The following is a 13,964-nucleotide window of genomic DNA, read 5'->3' on the forward strand; positions in this document are numbered from 1 at the left end:
ACACAGTCACCAAAATGCTTGTTTCACTGTATGTTTCCTGTAAAATTCTGACAACCACAACATGTATGAATGAATTACAGCATAAAAAAATATAGTAAACCATAATGAGAATATTTTAGGTAAAGGTAAATTAAACAGTATTTAATCTGTTTTTGACATATAGGCCTAGTTATGAACATAAATCTGATAAATCTAATAAACTAAATGATGCTTTATAACATTGTTGTATAGATATTTCAACATAGAGTTGAATTAAATCTAGTAATTAATGTGACTTTGAATAACTTTATCTTTACTTTTACTATAACAATGTCTTCATTGTTATTGTGATATTTTATATTTTTCAGATGGATAAAGTGAAGGTTTACCCGATACACAATAAACAGCAGTATGGTCGAATACTACTTGGATAAGGAAATGCGCTATCAAGCAAAAGTCAAACAAATTAAAAGTCAGGAAGAGCGGGGAAACGTCTCAAATGCGGAAGATGTGTGTTCACTCAGCTCGAGCGCTGTTTACAGGGGCTCCCTGCTGTGAATGTGCGTCCACGGACTCGCGCTAAACCAAACAAAGTTATCTGGATGGAGATCGTTTGTTACGTAACTTACTGGAAATAAAGACTCTGACACGCTGGATTAATTTCAGGGGCCCCCGACTCTCTATCGCAGCGTGCGTGTGGCCCCTCGGACAGAGGTGGCATAACCTGAGCCCTCCTGTCCCCTCGATGCCCAAACAGAGGCGGAGGTCGCTGAGAGAGGCGGTGTTCTCCCGTTCGTCTCCGGTTTGCGACGGATCAGGGAGAGGAGGAGGAGGAGGACGCGCAGGAAACTTTTCATCCACAGAGATTTGTGATGATCAAGCACAGATGGCGGAACAGTTCAGTGGGCAAGCAGGCTTTCTCTCCGACGGTAAACCGGGGAGAGGGTGCCTAGTGCCGCAGGTGACCATCACGTCTGATGGGGATTCACGGGAGATCACTGAGGAGGAACTGGAGGAGGAGGTCAACGGACAGCTGCGCCGCAAACTCTCCAACTCCTCCATCTCCTCCAACGGCTCCTCCACGGCGTTTGACGAGTCGGAGGATGACATCCTCAGCGACAACGAGACCAAAAGCAAAGGCATCGTGACTCTCGAGCATTTGGGCGACTCGGTGGACTCAGGAGAGGTAAGTTATGTAGTCATTCGCGCGTGCTATAATCAATAAAGAAGGCATGAACTGCTGTGTGGCCATGAGGCAGGTGTTGTAGTAAAAGCGGCTAACTGTCGCACTTTTTACTCTCGTGAATATTTTTCAGTATGTGTCAACATTACATTCCTGGCTGCAAAAAAGCTACTGCATTAGTATCATTGAATCATAAGCATTAAGCAGATGTTGATATTTTGTGATAACCTGGTGCAATAGTGGGTCATGTTATCAGGCTGGGGCAAGTTGTCACATTTGAAACTGACATTTAACATCCTGTAATGAGACTTTTTAATGAAACACCAAAAATATATACATTGTCTTGGTCAACAATTATTAATAATTAATATTATGTCAGCTTAATATAAATATATATATATAATTTCTTTTCCCAACCAAAACTAGGGCTTTGACCTCATTAAAATAGGTGTTTAAAAATTAAAACCCACATACAAAACAACTTCTAGAGCAACACATATTTGAGTAAGTGAACATATGACTTACATATCTGACAGTTATAAGATGTATAAGAAATAATAATTATTTAATTGTGATTCATTTATTATATGGTAAATATAGACTTCTGGAGAGAGAATTAAATTATGGGCTCTTTATTCTTACAGATCTCTTTTTAAAATAAAAGCAGACAATTCGAAACCCGTCATGAGAACATGAGAGTAGTAATGAGGAACTGTCTTTTGGAAAGTTATGAAATCTTTTTTTTATTTGTTCTTGAGTTACCAATGAGGCTTTTGATATCTGTCGCTGTATCTCGAGGAATCTCATTTGTATTCATGACTGAGGCATTAGAAAACTTTTGATTGAAATCTGCATATCCAATAACAGCTTTGTGTTCAATCGATAGCTGTAAAGAGCTCATGCAAAGTCATGATTATGGTATGTTTGTGTGGGTGTCTGTTTGTCTGTACTTGCTCCTAATTGTGAAAGCATGTCTGTTCACTGGGTTGCCAGTTCAAAACTGCTGTGACACGACATGTGGCGTTTGAGGCTAGATTTGTATCAGGTGGCTCTTGTGTGCTCTTTCTGATGAAATATTTACAGTAGTAAGTAGCTAAAAAATAGAACGGAAATATCCATCCATCCATAGCAGATCGATATGTTTCTCCTTCACTGTTTACAAAGTAGGCTGTTCGAAGTTTTTATCGGAATTGTTTATTTTTTGTTTGCATTGAGCGTCTTCAGTGTAGTTTGAGCAAATATCACAGGCGTGCAGCTTTAATAACCTGGCAGCACTTTGAGTGTTAAAATAACAAGCTCAACAGGCTTAACCGCTATGTGCCAAAGCCTTTTTTTTTCATATACATACTCATATGCTTGTAATTTCTGTTACAGAAGTGAATCCAAAGTGATGACCTTTGCAAATGTTTTCGAAAATATTGCAGTTAGTGGGTGGAAAAGTTACTTTGAATACATTAAAGCTCACTTCGAATAGAAACATTTGCCAAATAAGGGTGAATGTAAATTAAAGGACTAAGGACTAAATTAAAAAGTAGAAGTAATATATTTAACAAAGTGCTAACTTAATAGATAAATCTAACTGATCATCTCTGTTTTGTTTCTCACTTCTGCCATGTGATTATTCTGAATGGATGTTTCATGTTTTGTGGTCCTCAAGCTCATTTGCAGCCATAGAAGGCCTTCGCTGTCATTGTACTTTAAACATTTTGTCTCTGTAAATCTGGACGCCGTGTCTGCATAGCATCTACTCTTTCTTTTTCAGAAAGTTACACATCTTGCACTGAATGAACTGATCAATGTTCATCTTCTTTGGCCCAATAAAAGTCAAGCTCAATGACACTGTAAAAAACCATCAAGAGCTTATAAATTGAATGTTTGCGCAGGGCTGTTTTAGACGCCTATTCTGCGAAGGAAAACACATACAGTGACAAACACTTCATTTTATCAGCCTGTATCAAAACAAACTCATTGCCGCTTGACATTTAAGCAGAAGCCACAGTGTCACAAACAAGTTTCCACCCACAGTTCGATGGTAGAGCAGCTCAGGTCAGTTTTAGAAACTCTTGTGATTACAATATTACGGATTTTACTACTCACATATGAAATTATTCACATTTTTTTCTTCTGAAGCACATTTTTACTACAAAAGAAGATTGGCAGTGTAAAAACGAACAATCCTCTGTTGTAGTAAAAATGTGCTTCAACATGTAATCATGGTAAAACTGATTTGTGTCTTTTTGTCTAACTAATAAATACAAGATACCAAAGAAGTCATGGCCAGCTTTTATATTTTCACTTTTTTACTACTAAAATGTCATTTTTAGTAGCAAAGAGACAAAGATAAGACAAGATATTTATGTTTTCATAGAAACATGTCAGTTTTCTAAAACGTGATTGGTAGTTGTTTGAGACTTGGCACCATAATGTTTGAATTGTCTGCATGACTGTCCAGTTCAATATTTAGATATGGGTGTGCTAAAAATGTGTGTATGCACAGCTTCAGGCATAGTGCAGGGCATAGCCTTTGGTTTATGGCTTTTCTCTGTATTTATACAGGGCCGTGCGCAGTCTGCTTGACTTTATATATGATGTACTCTCTGGATCTTGTCCAACCCCCCCAAAGCAAAGTTTTATGTACTACATCCATTTTAAAGGCTTAATAATAATTGCTGCACGCTGTAGTGTAAAGGTTTTCCATTCATCTTTTGTACCGGAGGGTGAATTCAACCTATGTTGGCAAACTTCATCAGCACATCAGCAGAGGTAGACAGTAACAAACATGTTTCTTTCCAAATCAAGAGGAAGAACAAACACTGCACATCAGCTACACCTTTAGCATTTCAACACCTGCAGTATTCATTTTCCTAAAGGTTTTTTTTTCTTACATTTAGTTTTTACAATTTAGAGAAAAATAATTATGTTTGATTTAATTTAATTTTCTTTGTTAGAAGAATTTAAGGGCTTTTCTGCCATATGAATGCTAAACGCAGTAACTAGAGCAACACAAAGTGCACTTAAGAAAAAGAGATATTTATAGATTTTTACTGCTGATAAAAATATATAATATTTATTAAGTAACAAAAAATACTGTGATAGGTGATTATCTCAGTAAGGTACACAGTGTTGGGAAGGTTACTATGGAAATGTAATAGGTTACAGATTACAAGTTACCCTATATTTAAAATGTAACAAGTAAGTATTTCAACTGTGTTATTAAAGTAATATAACTGATTACATTTGGTTACTTTTCTACAATTATAATGAGTGTTTTTAAACATTTTTCAAACATTTAAAGCAGGCAGGGCAGTTGTACTTAACACTGACTACTGTCAGACTTTCAAAATCCTTCATAAGTTGAATTAAGATTCTAATAATTGAATTTTAAAGCACAGCACTGGAACACATTTTTATCACTCGCCATGGTGGCGACTCTCAGACAGGCTTTCAGCGACAACCGATGTAACTGGCAAATGTGGTGCACTGCAAATTCAAAGAAGAGAACCAATTAAAAGCATCGCTTTACTACTTCTTTTTAATGTTTTATTCATCAAAGAATCTAAAAAAATATTTTAAGCAGCACAACTGTTTCGGCTTTACATCACAGGAATAAATTGTATTTTAAAGTATATTAAAATAGAAAACTTATTTTGAATTGCAATAATATTTCACAATATTGCTGATGAGCATAAGTAACTTCTATATATACTTCTATATATACTTTTTTTGCCATAATCGAGCAGCTTTTTGTTATTGATATTATGGTGACCATATCATCCATGCATTTTTTTTTACCTCACAATTTCTAGTCAAAATGAACTCAGTCTTCTGGTAAAACAACCTTTACAATCACAACTACAAGGTTATATTTAGATCTGCCTCCATCCAGTCAACAAGCGATAGATAGAGCCAAGTCCTGCCCTGCATTTTTCTTGTACTAATCTGTTTTAATCTGATTTACGTCACAATATAGACGATAAGATCTGTCGCTGTTCTGTTACATCATGACTATAAAATCTAAATTAAATAAGAATTGACTCTATTTGGAAGTGGATAGAATTGGATCTCCTGGTTCACCTGGTTCAATTGGAATTATGTCACATTATCAAAATAAAAGGTGCTCACAGCATGCAAAGAGACAGCATGCTGTGCAAACCGTACTCCTCAAATGAACAGAAATGTTTTTCAGAATGCTTATTTGAAATGGGCAGCAAACCAGACGTCTATGTTATGGGCTGAAGTGCTAGATCACAGAGCTTCACAGCTCCAACTGAGACCATGTGTGGATGACTCAGTCTCACACACTTAAGGAACATTGTGCAGTGTTGAAAGAAATACTGTCAGTTGGTTTCGGTGACTGGTCATACTTCTTTTATCTCAGACTTATTGTCAGGTGGTCAAGGGTCGAGTTGTATTTACAGCAGAGTATTTGAAATATTGAATGCACTTATTTCATAATCATGGATGATTATGTTTTAATGTGTTCCAGCAAAGCAATGCCTGGTGGAAGCTGAAGACTATTGTCAATTGCCCTTTACTGACCTCACAGCGAAGACGACTGTCCTGGGTTCAGTTAGCAGGCCATAAAGGTAAACCCTCCCCCCAAAAAGCTGCACATTTTAGTCCAATGTAAATTTATGTTTCAGTTCCATATTTACACAGTTTGCACAGTTTCCGGGGTAAATGCATATGGGACAGCAATTTATTAAAACCAAATTAGACTTGAATATGCTTTTTGTTCTTTAGTTATTATTTTAGACAGCAGTTATTTTGTATGCAAATTAAAAATCAAAAATAGGGTAAAACACATGTTTATGTAGCTTTGCTTTTATTTACAGCTTTTAACTTCTTTTTGGACATTATTTATTTCTGTACTGTCATTAATCATATCCATCAGATTGCTGCCTTGGCAAAAATGCGACTGATTTTAGCTCATGTCTTCTGGCTGTTTTATTGTAAACAGCACAGGGGTTTTTTTTCAATACATGAGGAAGTACAATCATTTGATACCATTTTAGGGAAGTGGTTATGTGTAGTGTTATGTGATAACACTTGATTCATGCATATTCACATGCCAAAAACCATAACAGTGTACGTATAAAATTATTTTTCAGATATCAAACATAAATTATTTACCCTTTTCAACACTATGCATGTGTGCACGGTCATCATGCAATATTCATATTCACTAACAGATGATTAAGGCACACATCCTGACTAAGATCTGGCTGACTGGCTGTGCTGCTCAGTGTTGATTATATGTGCTCCAGTGACTCCAGTCATTCTTTGTCTGTGTTTGTGTTTCTGCCCAGGCAGCTTTAAAGCAGGGGATGAGGGCTCCATACTGAAGAAGTTCTCAGAGAATGAGAAGCTGTGTTTCGAGAGGCTGAAAGAGGATGCTTTACATTCCTTCGTGCCCAGCTACTATGGTGTGGTCGAGAGAGACGGAGAGCTTTTTCTCAAAATGAAAGACCTTTTGGCCAAGTTTGATTTGCCCAACGTCATGGACTGCAAGATGGGAGTGAGGTAGAGAAATGGGTGCTACTTTTCATGGACTCGTTACTCAGATAATTTTCTTTTTTTTTCTTTTGTATTAAAATTTTTATGATGTATCTGTATAATAATGTTTACAAGTGATCAAGGGAATGCATGTGGAAAATCACATTTAGAGCTTCATAAGTTTGACCTTTTCTTTATGATCAATTCAATTTGAAAAGAATTTGAAAGGTCACAGAACCACCCAATCAAATAAAATGCAAACCAAATGAATTATGCAAATCACTTTAAACTTAACTACCTACATTAAAAAAAAATAATATTCATGTTCATTTATAAAATTAATGATATACAATACTTTTTAAAAGTTTAGGGTTGTCAAGATTTTTAAGTGTTTTAAAGTCTCTTATGGTCACCAAGGCTGTTTTTTTGTTTTGTTAAATTTTTGAAATATTAATATATATTATTACAGTTTAAAATGACTATCATGTTTTCTATCTTGATATATTTTGAAATGTAATTTATGCAGTGCTAAATTTTCAGCAGCCATTACTCCAGTCTCCAGTCTCACATCATCCTTCAGAAATCATTCTAATATGTTGATTTTTTCTTTTTATTGTTTTTAATGCTTAAATGCAATTGTGCTGCTTAATATTTTTGTGCAAACCATTATACATTTCGTCAGGATTCTTTAAATAATAGAAAGGTCACAGCATTTTAAATAGAAAGAGCAGTGCAAATATTTAAAAATATACTATTAATTATATTAACATAATGTAAATTTTTTAATATAGTTATAATATATTAAAATAATTGTTATTAAATATAGAAAATATTACTTGTTTTGCTAATGTGTAATTCTTTCCTTTTTATAGTCATGCTAATATATTGTGCATGGCAGGTTCACTGTGCCTGCTGAAACACCTGTTCTGGTTGTTGGCCTGCATCCTGTCAGCGCGATGGGTGGAGCTCATGAGGAGAGAGAGAGAGGCCCTCACACAACAATAATAACCACTTCCTGTGCACATGCAGTCAAAACTTAGATGCACACTTAGCGAGGCAGACACAGGGCGTCCCTGAGGGCTTCCTTCTCACACGCATTCTTTTACACACTGAGAGACATTTTGTGCAAGGAGTCCCTTGGTGACTTCCTCTTCTCACACAGGAAGTCAAGTAAAGTTCAAGCTTGCAAAAAAAAAACAAAAAAAACCTGCTGATGACTGAATTAACATTTCAGGCATGATTAATTGACCTTTCCAATAGGTTATTTAAAAATCTACTTCCTTTCTTTCTTTCAGGACATATCTGGAGGAGGAGTTGGTGCGAGCAAGGGTGAAGCCAAAGCTGCGTGAAGACTTGTATAATAAGATGCTGGAGGTGGACAGTGAGGCTCCTTCAGCGGAGGAGAAGAAACAGAGGGCTGTTACCAAACCACGCTATATGCAGTGGAGAGAAAGTCTCAGCTCTACTAACACTCTGGGCTTCCGCATTGAGGGTATTAAGGTAGCCACAGTGCCTAAAAATCACAGCCTGCCTGTTCACAGCAAGCAGAATTTGAGTTCAGCTGAAAACCAGACGCTGAAAATTGTACTAAGGTTACATTGTTAAATAAATGAATGAATAAATCAATCAATCAATTTAATAAAGCTATTAATACTAGCTATAAATGTTATTAATAATACCTAATAATAATAAATAACAATACATCTATTAATAAGAAATTATTAATATAAATAAAAACATTTGCATTTAACAAACTATTACTATTATAAATTAATAATAATAATAATATATTCATAAACTATTAAACATGTGTGTGTATACAATCATTAATATTATTTATATTCTATGATTAATAACAAATAATAATACAACTTCATATTAAATGATTAAATACATAAATAAATACAATTAATATGAATTATTATTATTCTATAATGTTAGTAAATAGATCAAATAAATAATAATACAAAAATAAATACATTTAATAAAACTATAGAAAATAATATAATAATTTTATTCTTTTTCTTTTTATTATTTTGTGTGTACTACTACCACAAATCAGTTTAAGATCATTTAGAAATCATTTTTAACGTATTAACTGATGTTTTGTACACTCAAAAAATAATTAAAAAAAAGGTACAAAAGCAGTCACTGGGACGGAATCTTTTCAAAAGGTACACTTTTGTACCTAAAGGGTACAAAATTGGTACCTTAAAGGTACATATTACGACCTAAAGTGTACATATTAGTACCTAAAAGAGGTACAGCCCCAGTGACTGCTTTTGTACCTTTTCTGAGAGCATATGGACGTTAACAAGGTTCCCACTCACTTTAAAATTTTCGGTTATTTCCATGTTTTTCTATGACTATGGGAACATTGTATTATCCTCAACCTGCTGATTTTGTCAGTAAAAGCTCTTTATCTAACTTTTTTCCCTTTTACATTCAATACAATACATTGTTTTCTTATTTCAGAGAGGGGAATCCTGCAATACAGACTTCAAAAAGACCCGGTCAAAGGAAGACGTCATTCAGGTCTTTAAGGACTTCGTCGAAGGCAATAAAAACATAATTGTGCGTGAGTTCTTGAGAACTTGACCAACCTGTTCTGTGATATAATGCATGTACACCTACATTTCAATGGAACAATGTTCTTTGTGGCTTAATGAACACCTTAAGTAGTTTATATCCAGAATATATACTTCTGATGTAAAAAGGCCAGATATCGTTTACTCTGTGATGCTCCCATCAGGCAGTTAAAACAGTGTCATAAATGCTCATCTGTTCAGTATAGGGTCTCTATGGTTTAAGATTGTTACATTTAAAGGATATATTATGTAAAGCAAAGGAAGATATAAAGCCTCAAAAGAAAAAAATCTGAAATTAAACACCTTGTAGGTGCCCTTGTGTAATTGGAGCCTCACTCCAGTGAATGCTGAAAAAAAATAACTTTTAGCATAATTCTAGTGAACTTAATATCAATGTTGTGTTCCTCTCCTTCACCTACCTAACAGAACTCCTATATTACAAGGCTTGAAGATATTAAACAGGCACTGAAGGCCTCAGAGTTCTTCAACAAACATGAGGTAAAATACAAGATTTTGTTTGTTTTCTGTAAAGAGTCTTACCTTAGTTGTGCAATTTTCCAATTAATATTAATGTCTAACAAGTATATATACTACACATTCTACTATAGTATTTATTAATTCTGTACAGTACTGTAATATATTTACAATTAATATCTAATTAGCATAAAAAGTGAAAAAAATAATTGACTTGTTAATGATTTTCAAAAATTGTATCTAGCTAATTAATTTGATATATTATGCACCATATTATTAATGCTATATTGTACTGTAGTTAAATTGATCAAAAGTGAGATAGTAAAGACATTTATAATGTTATTAAAGATAAATGCTTTTCTGTTGAACTGAAAAAAAATGCATCATGGTTTCAACAAAAGTATTGAGCAGCACGACCGGTTTCAGCAATAATAATAATAATAAGAAACGCTTCTTGAGAATATTAAAATGATTTCTGTAGGATCATGTTACTCTGAAGACTGAATGGTTGCTGAAAATTCAGCTTTGCCATCACATAAATAAATTACATATTCAAAAAAGTTATTTTAAATTGTAATAATATTTCACAATATTAATGTTTTTACTATATTTTTGATTTAAAAAAAATGCCTTGCTAAGTATAAAAGAATTTCATAAACATTAAAAAATCTTATGAATGGTTCTTTTTAATAGAAAAGCTATTTTGTTTTTACGTATGATATGGCTCCCCTCAAAAATGTTTCATGTCTTTAAGGTAATTGGGAGTTCGCTTCTCTTCATTCACGATCACACAGAGAGAGCTGAAGTCTGGCTCATTGATTTTGGCAAGACCACACCTCTCCTAGATGGACAGAACCTGGATCACTACAGACCCTGGGAGGAGGGCAACCGAGAAGACGGATACTTATGGGGCCTGGACAACCTTCTGCAAACCCTTTCCTCATTGGCCAGGGAGTGACCTTCTTACCGCAAACTTCTGACTGTCCAAGTGACAGCAACGGCATGCTGATAGACACTTATGCAGTGCATTATAGGGAGGCTACCAGTGACAAAGTCCATTACTTTACAGTATTAAGCTGTAAAAGCATTTCACCATGAACATGGTTTTAAAAGTGATAATTTGTTTGTCGTCATTATGCATTATAGTTACTCTTCTCAAAGTCCAACAAAAAAGGTTGAGGGTCACATGAGGGTACAATTTTTATTTGCCTACAAAATGAATTTCAAGCACTTAAGCGTAGGCATTTCAAACTTTTTAAGATGATGATAAGCAAAATCAGTCAAGCTTGTCCAATTTTTTGCCTGGGTTTGCATGCTGGAATCTATCAAAATCAATTGTTTATTTCTGAGCACTTCATATAATACAAAATCAAGGTTAGTTTTATGTAACATTGTTCCATGTCTAGGCCCAGCAAACACTAGTCAAACAACTGACCCTTCACAGGGAGCTTTGTTGACAGGCGATCTGACCAATCATATTGCCAAATCTGCTTATTTCATCAGGCAGGAGAGTATTAATGTCAGTGGACTAAAACTTGAAAAACGGTGTATATTGAGATCTTTCCGTGGTTAAAATAAAATACCTTCTGATGTTCATTCATGTTTATTTCATGCTTTAACTAGTAAATATGACAAGATGATCGGTTCATGTGCCGCTTGAACTGAGGCGCTACAGCGATCTTTCGCGACACATTAAAGAACCACAAAACGGTACGTAGGCCTATTGTTTGAATTTCTTTAAAAATGACAAAATTTGAAAGCTGAGACTTTGTTTCATACCTAAAGTAACTTTCTCTGTCTCGTCTGTCGGCGCGTTGTCAGCTTCCTCTTTTCTCGGCGATGTAGCCTATTTTTCACTGCGTGAGACTAGCATGCCATGTTGGACATAGCAACAGTAACTAAGGGGGGCAGGTCTTTGCAAAGGGTCAAATTGACGTTGCACAACTGACTGTTTTTAAAGTACCATCAAACTAGTGTGTACAGTAGGTGCAGCACATTCACTGAAGTGTGTTATGTATAACAAATATACAGCGATGCAATGTGAATGATGCACAACACTAGTACATTTATAGTACAATAGGATGATATTAATCGCTTGGACTGCAGTGATCAATCAAGGGTGGTCTTAAAAATTCATCGGATGATTTTATGGCTATATTGTACTGGTTTTATGGTTTAAGAACTTGGGTTGAAATTTTCTATACCTGCACACCACTGAAAGTGTTTCATTATCAGACAAACTTAACCTAGTGACACTATTTTGTTTAGGGGGAGGCAGGTGAGTTTTGTTACAGTGTTCCCTGTGCAGTATGTTTATGACAAATAAAACATCTGCTCAAAAATCATTCTGTATTTCTGAAATTCATTTTAGTCTTTCATATAGGGATTATATAGTCAAAAACAATTTATTTAAGGTTTGCTATTACGCAGCAATGTCCATCTTTTAACAAAAATACAGGTAATACAAGTACGTTAAAATTCACTTTATATGATGTTCATCTCTAGTCTGGCTGGTTAGAAATGAACCCCTGCAAAGTCTTCCATAAAAATCAAGACACATGCAGAAAATTGGCAGTGATAACCTCAACAATAATAATAATAAAACAAACACCAATAAAACTGAGATTAAATATTACAGCTACATATCATAAGGGTTAGTTCAGTGTGAAAGGAATATTAATCCAAGAATACAGCACTCATTTTCCTGGCTAAAGTAAAACTATTTCTACCCTTCTATCCAGTATCATACAAAAAAAAGAAAAAGTAAGCTCTTTAAAAGGCAGTCGAAATATGAAATGTTTAAATGGTTAAACAAGACAAAAATAAATGCAAGATTGTGCTAATACACTTCAGTCTCATCTGTCTCTAAATTTGCATACGGCTTTTCTCAGCAGTCCCTGACTAAAATAACTAATAAATGCACACAAATATAAATATTGTCACATAAAAAACATTATTTACCTAATAACTACAATATGTAATAAAATAATTAGTAATACCTAAAAATTGTCTCGAAATCAAACTTTTCATGCATCATATTACCACACTGAGGTGTTATGCGGTTTGTGATTGTGTTTGCTGTAATACTTAGAATTTGCCTGCAGGTGATTTACATAGTTACAGTTAGGGTAGCTAAAGATAAAATGCATTTATTTTTACTTATTTATTTTTGAGGGAAAGATACTAAAAAAAATTTGCAAAAAATGGTTATCTTTTGACAGCTCCCTAGAGGAGTGCATCGACATGTAAATCAATATAATCTCTGCCACGACAATTACACTCCGCCTCACATGCCTCATTTACTTCTAACACATTCAATGCAGTGCAACACCTTTGTGAAGCCCTCACAATTATTCAACATTTCACACCCTCAGTGAAAAGGCAACATACTGTTTGTAAATTGTGGTTGATTTTTCAAAACTAACAGCAGACAAAACAAAGAACAAAACACTAAATCTAGTCAAAATAAATGGTCCTTGATGCTACTTTCTACTCAAAACACCCAGTACAGCCCACCTGATCTGAGATTAAAGGTGCTGTTTCAGCATTTCAGCATTACTAATACTTGGCAACACACTGCCACCTTTTAAATGTACCTCTGAGTTACTGGTGATAGTGCTAAGCTTTAAAGGGACAGTTTACCCAAAAAGAGAAAAAAGTCATCATTTATTCAGCTCCTGTCATTCCATATCTATATGACTTACTTTCTCCTACAGAACACAAAAGAAGATACTTTGTGTTTCAATGGACCTCTGTCATATTTCCGGGGTAAGCCGTTTTCTGTGAATTACGAAAGTAAATGCTAAAACTGTTTGCACTACAAATCAGTGTGTTCATAATTAAGATAATACAATAAAACAGTATGATAAGACACACCAGTTTGCAACATTAAGCAGCAAAATTAGCTGTTTTGTGCAGCTAAAAATAGCTGGAAGCGAATGACACTGGAAGCCAGACTCATTCAGTTTGCCAATGGCTCTTATGGGAAAAATTAGGTGGATATTGGTGAATAGCATTTCCATGACTTTCTAATGAGGAAAAAATACAGACAGATTAACTACGGCAGTCCAAAACAACATATTGACTTTCATTGTATGGACAAAAACCACTTTGAAAATCATTGAAAAATAAATGTCATACAGGTTTGGAACAACTTGAGCAAATTGATAATGACAATTTTCATTTTTTGGTGAACCATCCCTTTTTTAGACAAACTTTTTTGTGTTTCTTTTAAAGTTCGTCAA

At 34.7% G+C, this 13,964-nt stretch overlaps 1 protein-coding gene across 1 annotated transcript; it reads left to right on the plus strand.

Moving 5' to 3' along the window:
- The first annotated feature begins 382 nt into the window (after positions 1–382).
- itpka (inositol-trisphosphate 3-kinase A) lies at positions 383–12,065 on the plus strand. The gene is made up of 7 exons (XM_058748936.1): positions 383–1,165; positions 5,649–5,748; positions 6,472–6,685; positions 7,954–8,158; positions 9,134–9,232; positions 9,673–9,744; positions 10,475–12,065. Exons 1-7 carry the CDS (start codon positions 725–727, stop codon positions 10,676–10,678), a joined length of 1,335 nt encoding a protein of 444 aa, XP_058604919.1. The 5' UTR covers positions 383–724; the 3' UTR covers positions 10,679–12,065.
- Positions 12,066–13,964: the final 1,899 nt, after the last annotated feature.

The sequence above is a fragment of the Onychostoma macrolepis genome, chromosome 17, assembly GCF_012432095.1.
Source record: "Onychostoma macrolepis isolate SWU-2019 chromosome 17, ASM1243209v1, whole genome shotgun sequence".
Lineage (NCBI taxonomy): Eukaryota > Metazoa > Chordata > Actinopteri > Cypriniformes > Cyprinidae > Onychostoma > Onychostoma macrolepis.

Coding starts and splice junctions, on each gene's coding strand:
- itpka (XM_058748936.1), top strand. CDS start 725: ATGCCCAAACAGAGGCGGAGGTCGCTGAGAGAGGCGGTGTTCTCCCGT. Junction 1,166..5,648: donor ACTCGGTGGACTCAGGAGAG/GTAAGTTATGTA, acceptor AATGTGTTCCAG/CAAAGCAATGCCTGGTGGAA. Junction 6,686..7,953: donor GACTGCAAGATGGGAGTGAG/GTAGAGAAATGG, acceptor TCTTTCTTTCAG/GACATATCTGGAGGAGGAGT.